Source organism: Sinocyclocheilus rhinocerous, unplaced genomic scaffold (assembly GCF_001515625.1).
Source record: "Sinocyclocheilus rhinocerous isolate Xijiao unplaced genomic scaffold, SAMN03320098_v1.1 scaffold786, whole genome shotgun sequence".
Lineage (NCBI taxonomy): Eukaryota > Metazoa > Chordata > Actinopteri > Cypriniformes > Cyprinidae > Sinocyclocheilus > Sinocyclocheilus rhinocerous.
Window position 1 is genome coordinate 237,207 of NW_015661881.1, and position 15,428 is coordinate 252,634.

General features: G+C 36.9%; 4 protein-coding genes across 4 annotated transcripts in view; 3 read left to right on the forward strand and 1 right to left on the reverse strand.

The window, feature by feature from the left end:
- Positions 1-278: 278 nt before the first annotated feature.
- LOC107726738 (adenylate cyclase type 8-like) lies at positions 279-1,003 on the forward strand (the record flags this gene model as incomplete). The annotated part of the gene is made up of 3 exons (XM_016536428.1): positions 279-420; positions 567-694; positions 952-1,003. Coding segments are annotated over exons 1-3 (252 nt in total), but the record flags the coding sequence as incomplete, so codon positions are not given.
- A 5-nt stretch (positions 1,004-1,008) lies between these two features.
- On the forward strand, positions 1,009-6,791 carry LOC107726739 (adenylate cyclase type 8-like; the record flags this gene model as incomplete). The annotated part of the gene is made up of 12 exons (XM_016536429.1): positions 1,009-1,113; positions 1,235-1,420; positions 2,447-2,547; positions 2,959-3,163; positions 3,380-3,478; positions 3,564-3,736; positions 3,834-3,915; positions 4,057-4,215; positions 5,300-5,446; positions 5,531-5,623; positions 5,732-5,852; positions 6,314-6,791. Coding segments are annotated over 12 exons (1,899 nt in total), but the record flags the coding sequence as incomplete, so codon positions are not given.
- Positions 6,792-10,155: 3,364 nt separating this feature from the next.
- Positions 10,156-11,267, reverse strand: LOC107726740 (adenosine receptor A1). The gene has a single exon (XM_074560129.1). It carries the CDS (start codon positions 11,245-11,247, stop codon positions 10,156-10,158), a length of 1,092 nt encoding a protein of 363 aa, XP_074416230.1. The 5' UTR covers positions 11,248-11,267.
- Positions 11,268-12,691: 1,424 nt separating this feature from the next.
- LOC107726741 (poly [ADP-ribose] polymerase 1-like) overlaps positions 12,692-15,428 on the forward strand; it is a 33,876-nt gene continuing 31,139 nt past the window's right edge. The window contains exons 1-5 of the mRNA XM_016536430.1: positions 12,692-12,714; positions 13,784-13,865; positions 14,270-14,386; positions 14,578-14,754; positions 14,851-15,025. Coding sequence (XP_016391916.1) covers positions 12,692-12,714; positions 13,784-13,865; positions 14,270-14,386; positions 14,578-14,754; positions 14,851-15,025 — 574 coding nt within the window. The remainder of the gene's footprint in view (positions 12,715-13,783; positions 13,866-14,269; positions 14,387-14,577; positions 14,755-14,850; positions 15,026-15,428) is intronic.

The window sequence follows — 15,428 nt, forward strand, 5'->3', positions numbered from 1 at the left end:
ATGAAAAATAATACTAATTTCTTACTGTTATTTCTCATCATTTCTACACTCATTATCTTTCTTTCCCAGTATCCTCTTTGCTGATCTAAAGGGCTTCACACTGTTATCCATGAACATGTCTGCTCAGGAGTTAGTGCGCTTACTCAATGAGCTCTTTGGACGTTTTATTGGTTTAGATCAGAAAAACTGTTAAAAATAATAAGCCTTTACACTGAATATTGTTAGCAGTTTCGCTTGTAATGAAAAATAATATTAATTTCTTACTGTTATTTCTCATCATTTCTACACTCATTATCTTTCCTTCCCAGTATCCTCTTTGCTGATCTAAAGGGTTTCACACTGTTATCCATGAACATGTCTGCTCAGGAGTTAGTGCGCTTACTCAATGAGCTCTTTGGACGTTTTGACCGGCTAGCCGACGTAAGCTTTCAGTTTATATGATTTTTTTTTTAAGTTAGTGCTTCCAATAGAGCTTGATCATTTAAGATCATTGACAAACACCACAATACATTTTAAAACTCACCTAAGACTTGTTTAGCTGATGATTCCAATGTTTGTATTTTTAGGAATATGACTGCTTGAGAATAAAAATCTTAGGGGACTGTTACTACTGTGTATCTGGGGTACCAGAGCCTCAGCGAGCACATGCCCGCTGCTGTGTGGAGATGGGACTAGCTATGATCAGCACCATTCGGTACAACACAGTCCCATACCTGTATTTCCTGTATAACCAAAAGAGTTCAGGATATTAACAAATATTGCTTTAGAAGAGTGCATGTCATGAACAACTGGAGTGCTAGATAAACTGAACTTCATTTTGGTTGCCTAATTCTGGAAAACTGAATTAATGGTTACACATATATTTTTGTACTTAAACTAAGATTAGTTTACTATACTTCTTAACTTATTTGTACAGTAAGTCATCAAGAATCGTTATCTGTATATTCTTAGATCTGTAAGGAAACAACTGAACTTTGACATGGATATGCGAATTGGGATCCACTCACACACAAGATTGACACTTTCCTTATCTGCCACAAAGAGGAGGATCTAGATGAAATGGAAGCAGATCATTTAAAAACTCAGCAAAACCACCGCCCCTGGAACAAAGAGGTTCTATTTAGCAACTTCATTGATTTAATATCTGGCTCTATGTCAAGAAAGATAAACATTGATGATGATTTACAATTTTTGAATAATGGGTCTACTTCTCTGCTGAACTATAACCTTACAGATATTGGCCTCCTTCTCCCATGGGTCTTACACACAACTTCCTACATCCTCAGTGTGCAGATCTACATCCAAGGAGATCAACAAACGGATAGAACATGCTATAGATCTTCGCAGCAGTGAGCGCATGCGTCAGGAGCATATCACTTCAGCCACATTGGTGTTTAAGGATACACACATTGAGGAGAAGGTATAAGAGGCAGGATGTGACCTGTTTGTAATGTGGAAACAGTTGATTAGCTGTTAAGGTTAAATGTCAAACTTAACAAAAGGGGTATTTACAATTGGTTGCACTTGGCATTTGTACTGTTCGGATCAGTGTTGTAGTCGAGACCAACTCATTCAGGTCTGAGTCAAGGCTAAGGCTAAGGTTAAGGCTAAAAGAGGATAGAAGTCCAGACCAATTCCACATGCTCCCGAGTCCATGACAAGATCAAAGACCATAAAAATGTGGTTTTGGACTTGAGACTGAGTCTTGTCATGAACGCAGGAGCATGTGGACTTGACCCTCTTCTGGTCTTGACTTGGACATGAATGAGTTAGTCTCGACCAGTGTTGGGGGTAACGCATTACAAGTAACTACAGTATTACAAGTAACTACAGTCAAATATCTGAGTTTCTTTTTCAAATAAGTAACGGCAGTTACTTTGTTTACCATGTCTTGACTAACAGCTCTCCTGTCGCTGTGTTGAGAGACATCAGGAGTAAGTGCAGAGCCGTTGTGTGCGCCTTGTGTGAACATGACGCTTACTGTAGTTCTAGACTAAATGTCAACATGCATTTACACATCTCACTTGCACAAAAACAGATTTAGTATACCTCAAAATGAATAAAAACAGGGAAATGCAAACTCAGAACATGACGCAAACCTGCAATAATTAAATATTTTAATAATTGAATTTGCATTTCCTTCAGCCTGAGGCTTATTCATTTCACTTTTGGTGTGAAAGGGCTTTTAGATCTGCCAAAAATATAACTTTTTTATATTAAAAACATACAACCAAGTATGCCACCAGCCCAGATGAGAAATATTAGTTACTTTTTTAGGTAGTAACTCAATATTGTAATTCATTACTTTTAAAAGTAACTTTCCCCAACACTGTTCTCGACTACAACATTGCTTCGGGTAGGCTATCAGATCATGTAAATTGTTCAGCAATTCAATTGATCAAAACATATGAAGTTTCTGACTTCTATATTTTGCTTCATGATTCAGTTCTCTCAGGTAAGGGATGAGATGTTTAAGACCAATCTAGTATGCTCCTTCATCATGTTTCTTCTTCTCATGGCTGTCCAAGCCCTCATTCCTGTACCCAGGTAAAGAGTCTACTCAATCAATGTTCAGCACCTGAAAAAGATTGTATTCCTGTCACTTTTACAAACCATTGAGCTTAGATATGTTAAACAATCCGTGTATCATTCGATCATTCGTTTTTTGATTTAATATTGAAAGTAGAAAAATGAGAAAACTACTCCTTTTTCGTTTTTTTTCTCTCCAAAAAACGAAAATTCAGCTTAAATTTTCGTTTTTCGTTCATGGGTGGAAAAATGAATAAACAGCTTGAATATTCGATTTCTACATGTGGGCGGGAATTAAACGCCCCTTTCTGCCCTCAGCCGAAGATCAAACCGTGCCATCATCAGTTCTTCCGCAGTATCACGCAGCAGAATAACACGGATTTTAAACTTCCCCTCCATTCCCTTTTTTCTTCATTGTCTTACCTACAGGTTGTATTACTGGACAGCACTGCAGTTCTGTCTGTTCTTGCTGGGATATCTCTTATTGCTTATGATGGTCTTGGCTGAAGAGTTTAAACATTCTCCCAGTGTCCTTCAGCAGTTCTGCTGCTGGATCCATGAAAACAACAGTATGCGGAACCTTCTCACTGTCACAGCCATAGCCATCAACTTTGGCATGGCTCTGTTTGACATGGTGAGATTTGCAAGATTTTTGGAGCACTTATGTTTTGTGATCTACCAGTTTAAATGTCATCAGTTTGCCTCTATAGCATGCATACCCAAACATAATACATGTAGTTATTTTGGGTGGTGTGGCATAGTGGATAAAGTTCAGGACTAGAAACTGTAAGGTCGCTGATTCAAGCACCATTTGGCATTCATTGTAATTCTTCATCTTGTGATTATCCAGATATGGTGTAACTCTACTGAGACAAGAGAAATAAGCACCAGTGAAACAGAGGAATATCAGACCAGCCAGAAGCCACTTACTGCCTGCACGTATCCAGAGGTGTGACTTCTGTCTAAACAGTTCTGTTGTGAAGACTCCAACTACCTGTTGTTGCATTTCATGTCTATTATATCTATGCATACAGTTCTTCGTTCTAAGTGGAGTGGTTTCTATGGTGACCTGTGCTGTGTTCCTGAGGCTGAGCTCTCTCTTAAAATTGGCTATTCTGTTGTTGGTGGTGGTGATCTATACTTACTTCATTGAAGTGTCCTTCCACATGCTGTATGTACATCATCCAGAGCAGGAACAGTCAGGCAGGTGAGTTTCTATGCTAGATCTCTAACATACTCTCTTTAGAAATGCCTTTAAAATACGTTCATATGGTTAAAATGTATTTGCATTTTATACTTACAAGGTCTCAATACCTCAGAAGAAAGGGAGCCTCAATTCTGTTGATGGCAATATTTGTCATAGCTGTGTTCTACAATGGTCGACAGGTATGAGTGTTCAGTTTTGACAACACATTGCCCTGAAGCTTTGTATTCTCTATAGCATATAACTGGCAAGGAATGGAAAAATGTAGAAAGAAATGGAATATACATCCTTATTCTGTGGGTCTTGCTTATTCCCTGATTCAGTGGGAAGCAACAGCACGGCTAGACTTCCTGTGGCGTTTGCAAGCTCAGCAGGAAGTGCAGGAGATGAGAGATCTGAGGGAACACAATGAGTGTCTGCTGCATAACATCCTGCCTGCACACGTTGCTTGTCACTTCCTAGAAAGGAACAGAAATGATCAGGTACATCAGAATCATATGTAAGCCACTATCAGTAATGATGTTAATTATGAGTGAAAATGTGAGTGGAGCTTGCCTTTGTAAAAATTGCTCCCATGATGCTAGGGTGGTCTTATAATCCGCCAGGTGATAAAGAGAGAAAGTCTGATAGCTTAGATGAGAAATATCACGCCTCAACACAGTTTAAGGTATCACTGAGTATGTTTACATGGACAACAATACTCCGATTTTAATACGATTAAGACAATACTCTGGATTAAGAATCTACCATGTAAACAGAGATTTTTGATCTTAATCATCCGACTAAAGTCATAATCGAAACATAATGACGTGTGCCATTAATCGATCTATGTACTATAACATGTAAAACGGGAACATGGAAGGATTATTCTAAAAGCAACTCATGTAAACACCTTAATCGTAATATTGTCTTATTCAGAATAAGGTATATAATTAGATTACCGATGTCCATGTAAACGTAGTCATTAACTCCCATAGAAATTTAAAGTATCATTTAGATCCCTAAACCTTTAAGCTATGGTAATAATGATGCACCACTAATAACTAAAAAGACCAAATAAAGGCCCAAACTTCATTTTTGACGGCAAACAAAAGAATGGCTTCAACAACGCTGTCGTCTGTTTGCACGTATAGCATGACAAATAATTAACTGCACTTGAAGCTTTCAGTAAATTAAAAATGAAACACCCAAAACTGTATATGGCATCATAACGAAGATGAACTATATGTTTATACGTGAAATTCTGGAGGGGATGTCGGATGGCGTCGCGTGGTGACGTAATGACGTGTGCCATTAATCGATCTATGTACTATAACATGTAAAACGGGAACATGGAAGGATTATTCTAAAAGCAACTCATGTAAACACCTTAATCGTAATATTGTCTTATTCAGAATAAGGTAAATAATTAGATTACCGATGTCCATGTAAACGTAGTCATTAACTCCCATAGAAATTTAAAGTATCATTTAGATCCCTAAACCTTTAAGCTATGGTAATAATGATGCACCACTAACAACTAAAAAGACCAAATAAAGGCCCAAACTTCATGTTGTCTTTGTCCAGGAGCTGTATTCTCAGTCCTATGATGAGGTGGGGGTAATGTTTGCCTCCATCGCTGGCTTTAATGAATACTACGAGCAGAAGGAGATCAATCACGAGGGAGTTGAGTGTCTCAGACTGCTCAATGAGATCATTGCAGACTTTGATGAGGTAGGACTTTGATGAAAGGTTGTATTTTTTGCTGTTGTTTTTCTCTTATAAAGCCATCATTGTTTTTGGTTCTCTCTTTAAAAGCTGTTGGAGGAGACATATTTTTTGGACATTGAGAAAATCAAAACCATTGGGAGTTGCTACATGGCAGCGTCTGGTCTATCACCTGATAAACAGGTAAACCATGTAAAAAAAAAAACTTAGCTTACTTCATTGATTATATACATTTAGAATTTCCCAGCAGCTGTCTATGCACCATAATTGTTCTGTGTTTTATCCTGACAGTCTCGTGTTGTAAATGACTGGCATCATCTCAGTGAGTTGGTTCTGTTCGCTCTGGCTATGCAAGAGACCCTGAAAGAGATCAACAAAAAACATTCCTCAAACAATTTTCAGCTCCGCGTTGGTAATGGGTCAATGAACAGACCTCAGTCAGAGTATATGCCATATTTAATGTGATGTGAATGAGGCTGTAAATAGAAATAGAAGTAAAGATTTTGTACTGTTGTTGTGCACCTAGGTGTCGGTCTTAATACATTTCCACAAAATATGGGTGGTACAACAGATTGAGCAGACTGTACTTATGTTTCTTACAGCCTTGTTTTGTTTCATGTCACATTCAGCAAGATTTTTAGCAAATACCAACTTCAATTTCAGTCTATTCTTATAGCACTGAATGCCTTCGACAGACTTGCTGTTTTTGGATCTTGACAGGCCCTGGTCACTAAACACTTTCATTCTAAAATATTTTCTTTTTTCCATCTCCTTAAATATGTCAGCTACTCTGATTAGGAAGTCTACACAGTCACCTGTAATTCATGCCAATAACAATGAGTATATATGAGTAACTTCAATATACCCCTTTAGGAATTGCCCACAGTCCTGTTGTTGCTGGAGTCATCGGTGCCACCAAACCCCAGTATGATATCTGGGGCATGACAGTGAATTTGGCAAGTCGAATGGACAGTACTGGAGTCAGTGGAAAGATTCAGGTCCCTGAGGCCACACGTAATATTCTAGCGGACTGGGGCTTTGTGCTAGAGTTGCGTGGTGAGATATACATAAAGGGCGTCAGTGAGCGAAAGGGACATGTCCGAACATACTTCATCAGCACCAAAAGGCGGCAGCTGTCAAGCAACAGGATTGCAGACAGAGGAAAGAACGGACGGAGTGGGAGGACCACTCTCGCCGCTGTGGTCTTTGGCCTTGTACAGGCCATTCACAGAGAAAAACAGAGAGGTACCAATGGAGGTTTCACTCTGCCAAACAACAACTTTAACAACTTCAAATTATGATATGAAACACCAGGGCCTAAAACTAACTTTTTACCACACCTGCCAATGGCCGGTGACATGATAAAATTTACCGGCCAAAATTTTATTTTATTGGCCATGAAACTCTTTTTGCAAAAACAGGCAGTTATTACTACTACAATGACTAAATATATTTACAATATTTTTAATTTGTCCTGCTGGTGCATTTTCCCTCAATTCTACCAATTAATTATAGCCATTCAACATTACAGTATAATTGAAATCCATTATTTTTAACATTTAAGAGGTTCTGAAATATATAACAACTTTTAATTTAAGTGATTTTAAAACAATCTTCACATAAACTATATTATATATGTATAAACTATACATATTAATCTTTATTCAAGCTATAAAAGTCAATCAGCGACAAGAACAGTCCAAGGATTTCTCTTTTTCTTTTGTTCTTTGATTTACATCAATGACAGACTTCAGCAGGTTTCACTTTAAAATCAGCGCTGTCTCTTTAAAACCTGATGCATACGACGCGGATCTGACACACATCCGATTTTCTCCCAATTCTTTACGGTCATTTAAGACTTTATAACTAATTTAAGACTACGTTTACAAGGTAACTCGCCAAAACCGCGCAGTTTGACATAATTGTGTGTGTTTTCGTGCGTTGAAGCGCTATTGGTGAGCTGTCTGAAGCGGCTCAGCATATGTGTACAGCCGAACGCGCAGCCTTTCAAACTATACTTCACTGCATAACCCCAGGTATGTGTCGCCGCATTCTCGGGTTATGAAGAATAAAGAAGGGAAAAGTTAATCTTCCGAAATGAAGCAGCAAGATATAAAGTATTGCACACGATATATTGGGGGGTGTTGAACCCTTCCGGTATCAACTTGCTACCAGCTAAGCCTATTTATGTTTTAGAACTTTTGTCGAGTTGTTAATAAATGACGGTTACATGGACGATTTGAGTGGAGAAATCGATTGCTTGTCATAGATAGGCTTTATAATATCTTCTCAGGTAAAAGTAATTAGAACCGTGTCTAGGGACAAGCTGGCCATCATACTGCTCTGACCTTATCAGTCCGTTTGTATCCTATTAGGCCTATTCGATTCGCTTTTATTCGCTTATGTCAGAAACAGCGAATCTCTTTAAAACTGGCTGTTGTTTTCACTTCATTGCATTGTTATAATTCGTAAAAGTTGTACCCGCCAACTGGCGACTGACACTGTTACATATAACTCGCCAACGCTGATTTTTACCTTTGTACAGTCTATGATTTTTACTCGCATTTGGCTCTTGGCGAGCGTTAATTTTAGGCCCAGTGAAACACCAAAACAGTATTTACCATAACTTAATGGACACTCAGTTGAAACACTGCCTTCATCTTCAAAAGGATACCTCAAATATCTTATAAAATTCTTATGTGGACTTGTCTACAGAACACAAGTAGAATAATGACTATTTTTTTGTACCGATTTCAAAATAATGTATATTTTTCATAAACTTCACTTGGGCCACACATTTAGTAAGGTTCTTGATACACTACATGCTTTGAAAATGTGCATATATATATATTACTTTACTACAGCCAATTTAAACATTCAGATAATCATGTGAAAAATACAGTTTACAAGAATTGTTCCTCATCCATGCCATGATAGCATAAAAATACCTCATATGTACCATAGATACACTGTGCACAAACTGTTACTTCTTTGTGAGTTCTGTGATCTCTAAAATTCTTTTGTATCTCATAGTATTAATAAAGAAGATTAAGAAAAATGTAAATTTTTTTTACTGTCTATAATAATTGTTTTTAATGGTAAAATATAGTTTTATAATATAGTATAATAATAATCTTTACTTTTTCTGAATATCAGAGGGTTGTTTCTGATTTTAATTTATATTAATATACATTTTAATGCCATTTAAAATGTAAAAATACATGTGTAACAGCCATTTTATGTTGCCTTTGTACTGAACTATATAGTTAGTACTGTTTTATCTACCAAAATATCTACCACCTTTATCTACCAAAATACACTTAATTATATAATTAATGTTTAATAATCGGAGTATTGTAGCCTATTGAAAACATAAAATGTCATACTTAAAACCCACACACATTAACTGATTTTGTAGTTCGATTAGTTTGGGCTGGTATTCTGCGCGGCTGCTTCTGCACGCGGGCTGAGTGCTGTTACTCATTGCATAGTAGTTGTTGGCCTTTCTGACCACAATTAAATTGTAAACTTCTGCTTTTCATTATTATATACGTAGAATGGCTGATTCACAGGAGGACAAACTCTACAAAGCCGAATACGCAAAAAGTGGTCGCGCCTCTTGCAAGAAATGCAAAGAAAACATTGCTAAAGACTCGCTGAGAATGGCCATTATGGTGCAGGTGAGGAATTATGTGCAACTTTGATTCAGTAATACTGATCGAATAGCAGATGTCGTGCACTGTCGGCTTCACAACTTGGCAGATAGTTTATGTTCACATACAGCTACATGACACACTGCATGAAAGGTAATATTCGAAAAGGCATAATAGGGGCACTTTAAATAAATATATGCACTCCATGTTTCAGAGTGAAATGAGGCACTGTGTTCTTTTGCATGCACGTGATTGAGTATTTTCAGTGTCTCAGAGTGGCTCATCTCTGGATGTGTTGTGAGTTTGGGTCACTTATAACGTTTATTTGGGTACACAACATGCACCAAACTTTTCCCAAAATTTATAATGAGAACTGTAGTGCTTATAAACAAGGTATTGTCAACAAAATAAATTTTTAAAGGCTCACTATGGTTTTCAGCCAAAAAAGATTTGATTTGTAATGTTTGAAAATTACTAAATTAATACTGCCATAGATATTACTATTACACTTTTGCTGTTGAACTTTAAAATAAAAATTATTATATTATTTTCCTTAAATGCTCAATTTTTTTATTTCACTGTGAAATATATAAAACTGGAAGTTTCCAATGAAGTTCCAATCCTGCAGTGGTTAAAACAATGATGTATTTGTTCGATACACATGCGTTGTAGCCTATTTGAATTTGGCAATAGTAATAATCATAATAAAAATAATTATTTTTATTATTGTTATAACATTGATATATAGTCACAGAATTTTGGGCAAAATAGTGCAGCCCTATCAACAAGCACAGCAAACCTGAAGCTTTTTTATTTATTTATTTGTTTTTTTTCAGAAAAATCACAATTAGATTTTTTCCCCCCAAATCCTGTATCCATAGTCTTAAGTCGTAATTAAAAATAGTATTTTCTATCTCAAATTAAAGAATGTTTTTTCAGAAATATAAAGCACATACAAAATACAGGTCTGGTTTTGCACATTAAACCATCTTAGAATTATGTTTTCAATCCCATTAAGATTCTTTTCAGTTTTATCTTTGGGACTAGACTAAGTGTTATTGTTCAGGATCTTTGAGTGTTATTGCCTCCTCCATCGTCATGCTGTTCATCGCCATCACCGATGCCCCTGCAGCACAGGAAGATTGCCTTGAACGCATTTCTGAAGGTTTTCATCTTGTAGGCGTAGAGGAAAGGGTTAACAGCCGAGTTTGCATGGGAGAGAATGATAGCCGTTAGTAACAGCGGTAGAGGCACGGGACATGACGGACACAGCAGCAGGAAGCAGTTGATGATATGTAGCGGAATCCAGCAGGACGTGAAAAGGAAGAGGACCAGGAAGAGTGAAGTGGCCATCTTCATCTCTTTCTTCATCTTTGTTGTTCCCTCTGTGTTGGCCGCGCTGCCCCGCTCTGCCGCGATCCTCCTCATCTGACGTTTGACCGTGACGAAGATCTGCGCGTAGATGAGGAACATCACCACCAGCGGGGTCAGAACACAGGCGAAGAAGTTGAAGTAGACCATGTAGGTCATGTCCACCACCAAGACGAAGAAACAGTAGCCAGACTCGGGCGGAGGCTTGTGCCAACCCATCAACGGCACCAGACCAATCAGGAAGGCCAGCGTCCAAGTGAAACACAAGACCAGCACTGCGTTGCGAGGTGTCATGAGCCGGTGGTACTGGAAGGGCATGAAGATGGCAATGTAACGCTCAATGGCGACCGCCAGCAGGCTGAAAATGGAGCTCTGGGTTAGCATGATGAGCACAGATAACATTAGCAAACACAGATACAGATTGTGCCGTGGAATGCCCAGGTCTGTCATGATGGCGCAAGGGATCGCCAGTGAACCCACGCAGATATCTGCCACTGCTAATGACACCAGAAAGTAGTTAGTAACTGTTTGGAGCTTCCTGTTTAGTCCCACTGCAACACAAACTAGCAGGTTACCCACAGTGGAGAGGAGGGCTATGACGAGCTCGGCTATCATGTAAGGCAGGTTTATGGATGCTAGGATGCTTGGCGCTGCTGTTGTTGTAGTAGTAGAAGTAGTAGTAGTAGTGGTGGTGGCTTGGGTTAGTTTACCTTGCGTAAGCGTCGACATGGTGGATGTGGCGAAGTGCAAAAAGGTGTTATTTTCATAAGAGGTGAAATTCATGAAAGTCGTGTTGGTGTAGAGTAGAGTCGGCAGGAATGTGAAGTTGGCAATAGGCTGGTTCATTTTGACCTAGAAAGAAAAACGAGAATTGAAAAACGGATATTAAGCTTTAAAGGGGTCATATGATGCAATTTCATTTTTTCCTTTCTCTTTGGAGTGTTACAAGCTCTTGGTGCATAAAGAAGATCTGTAAAGTTGCAAAGACTAAAGTCTCAAATCCAAAGAGATATTCTTTATAAAAGTTAAGAGTCAGCCACACCTACCGTAACATTTCCGTCTCACGCTTGAGGTATTCGGCCAATCATAACGCACTGGATAGCTGGCCAATCACAGTACACCTCGCTTTTTCAGACCGATGAGCATTGTAAAAATCGACGCGTTTAAGAAGGCGGGGCATAGAGGAGAAACAATAATGTACAGTATGTGGAAAATAATGTGTTTTTTTAACTTTAAACCGCATAAACACATTTCATTACACCAAATACACAAAATAATGTTCTTTTTAGCAGCATCATATGACCCCTTTAATGATTTGTCTGTTCACTTCTAATGTGCCTTTAATTTTCACTGTCTGAAATAATGGCTTCCAATGTTAAAGTAAACAAGTAATAAAAAACATTAGTTAAAAGCATACAGGTTATCTGATTATCACTTCAATTTCCATTTACTAACTGATACGTTGACTTATATTAATATATGTAACAATAATGGTATTAATATAATTCTGTTTTTATTAAAATTGTAATAATATACAGCATTAATGTAACATTAATATTGTGAAATATTACAATTTAAAATAACTTTTATTTTAATATATTTTAAAATATTAAAACATGTGTGACATGATCTTTCAGAAATCATTCTAATATGCTGATTGTGATTTCTTGTTATCAATTTTGAAAACCGTGCTGCTTAATATTTTTGTTGAAACACATTTTTATCAAGAGTCTTTGATGATTTTCAAAAGAACAGCGATTATTTGTAATACAGTCTTTTGAAATAGTAAAAATATCTTAATAGATCAATTTAAAGCATCCTTGCTGAATAAAAGTATTAATGTTTAAAAAGTATTAATTTAAACAAATACACATAAGTATAACAAATAAATAAAGTAGTTAAAAAAATGGTAAATATCATGAAATTATGAAACCTCTATATAAAAAGTAAATATTACTGTACTTACCAAGTCTCTGTTGTTTGTTTCGTATATTATTGCCTTGAGATGTCACTTGTCGCTTGATGTTGTTTGCCTATGTTCTGCCAATGCATTTGACTTCTTTGGATCTGCTTGGAGAAGTACTTGCATCCATTAGCAAAAAATGCCACATTTATATTCATTTATTTTCTCTCTCCCCGTGTCGCTTTTCACCCGTAGCTGTGATATGGGCTTTTATAAGCCTTTCATTCTAATGGGAAGAATGGTCTTGTTTGTGTTTTTCCCACTATGGGTCATCGATTTGACCTCTGGTGCTCATTATCGTCACCCAAATGGGCGTTAATTGCATTCTGGAGGGGAAATAGGCGCAGCGGTGATGTTGAGATCTGCTTAAGTGTCTGTCATGAGGTGATTAATTAATGATCGGCAGTATGATGGCCGCCGGATAGAGGATCCTGTCCAGACATGACTGTGACTCAGGAGACTGATAATCTTCTAATGAGCTCCACTGATAGAAGAGCCTCTGGGTTATAACACACACTCATGGGTGACCAGATCCTCTCTGTAGGATTAACTCAAATCCACAAGGTGGAAAGGTTTTCACCATTCAGATCAGGTGATAAGATCTTGGATCACGGATCAGGGTTTGTTTTTTCAAGTTTATAATGCTCCTTTTTATTTGATGTAAAGGCATAATATAAAATCAGTTGTTCATTATTATGTCCGGCTGTACATTGTACATCTATGTATGTACACCTGATCACTCTGAAAGGGTTTATATGATAACTGTACATTTAACCTGCTTATTACATAACTACTTACAAATACAGACACAACTATTTCGGTGTTATTTTAGTATAATTTATATAATATTAAAGACAGTATTTATTATTGTTTTAAAAAAATATTAGTTAGCATTCACTTTTATATTTGTGGTTTTCATTTTAATTTTAGTTTAGTTAATTGTCTTGTTTTGTTCGTTTTTTTTATCTTTCTAATTCGCTTTTTCAGTTAGTTGGCAAGCATTTCTAATTAATATTTTTAGGTGGAAATAGTTAATCTAATATTAGTATTTTATTTTATTCAAGCTTTATTTGAATAAATGTAAAGAGATTTGTAATAGCTTTTGTTAACAAAAACAATGTTGTGTAGGTTATTAGTTGCCTGGGTAAGTTATACAGTTTAGCAACATGATACAGAAGAAATAACAAGTGAATGTCACAACTGACCAGAAAAATTTGAATTGAAGTAATTTGGTTTTTATAAAGCATATTTAAGTAATGTCTTTAGGATATAAATGCAATACATTGTGTTTTCATAAAGTGTTTTATGCTCATGCGTTTGGTTGTCTTTGTTTAAAAAAAAAAAAATCTTTCTCAGGAAGAGAAAGATAGATGATGTAGATGGAGGAGTCTCCAAGAAACAAAAGAAAGAAGATGAAAAACTGGAGCTGAAACTGAAGGTATGAGTTGTTTCTGATATCATATGGCTTGGATTATTGTGGATGATTTTTACCTAGTAACAAATTAATTAGCATCAATATAATGTAGAGATTTTGATGCACGCTTTTCCATGTTAGCTTTATTATTTTTACTATCTTATTATCTTCCATCATTTAGCGTTTATTATCTTAAAATGATTATATGGTATTATTGCTTTGTTTTTTATAAATTGTATTATTTGCATTGTGTTCTTTTTCTGTTACCTAAACAGATCTAAGAATTTTATTACATTAGTTGTGCTGTCTGTAGAGAAGAGACCGTAGTGTTTTCTCCCAACATTTAATTGATTGCTCATAGATTTTTCTGTAAATTAGAACGTATATCAGTCTGAAAATGCTTTTGTCTGGTTCTTGATGTATTCTAGGAGCAAAGCCAGCTGATCTGGGGAATTAAGGACAAGCTGAAGAAATTCTGCTCCATCAATGACATGAAGGAACTGCTTATTGCCAACAATCAGGAAGTTCCCTCTGGGGAGTCAAATGTAAGTGTGCAATACAGAAAAACTGTACTGATGTGCTGATTTGACCTCAAACTCACTATCTGACTAGCAATTTCAATAGCAACATCAAAAGTCAGATACCAAGGAGAATCTTTGACTATTTACACTATTTTACTTTATGACTCTGTGTATCATTTCTCTAATGAAACTATGTGTGGCTGTTTAATTGACAGATCATAGACCGCCTTTCAGATTGCATGGCGTTTGGGTCCTTGAAGTCTTGTGAGACTTGCAAAGGGCAGCTTGTATTTAAGAGCGATGCATACTACTGTACTGGAGACATCTCTGCATGGACCAAATGTGTATTCAAGACTCAGACGCCTGATCGCAAAGACTGGGTCACTCCTAAGGTAAGTGCTGTAGATCTGTGGTAGTTGCATATTCACACATGCATGCAGGTGAATTTCAGCACCTACCATGGTCCTGCAAATGTTATTCTTCCTCAGGAGTTCAGTGAGATTCCATTCTTGAAGAAGTTTAAGTTTCAACGGCAGGACCGTGTGTTTCCCAAAGATGCCCCTCCTGCAGCCCCCACCCCCTCATCTGCTGCTGCTACTGTGAGCTCAGCCGCCCCGAGCGCGTCTGCTGCCGCCAGTAATAACCTCACTGAGGTGCCTGCAGGTCAGTGACTCTGATAGAAACCTTGAGAAATACTCAGGTTTATTTAGTGGTCAGTCATTTTAAGTTTTTGAATGGCGGATACTAGGGCTGGGCGATATAGCTAAAAAAATAATCAACGATCTAATGTTTCATATTGTTCGGTATCGATAATTATTGACATTTTTTATAACCTTTTTTAAAACAAAGAGCAATAGAAAAAAATGTTTAAATTCAACCACTGTATTTTTAAATTAACCCAATTTATTGAAACAAACAACAAATATTTTTTGTTTTAACAATCAAACACAAAATTTAAATTAAACAAATATCTAATTTCTAATGTCTTATATGCAGATTAAATAGGTTAAACTTTTGGCTTGTTTCCCGAGGCCACAGGAGGGCGCAATGAGCAAAATAATGCAGC

What these genes read in the sequence shown, in the direction of transcription:
- LOC107726740 (XM_074560129.1), bottom strand. Translation starts at nt 11,247, where the DNA reads ATGAATTTCACCTCTTATGAAAATAACACCTTTTTGCACTTCGCCACA.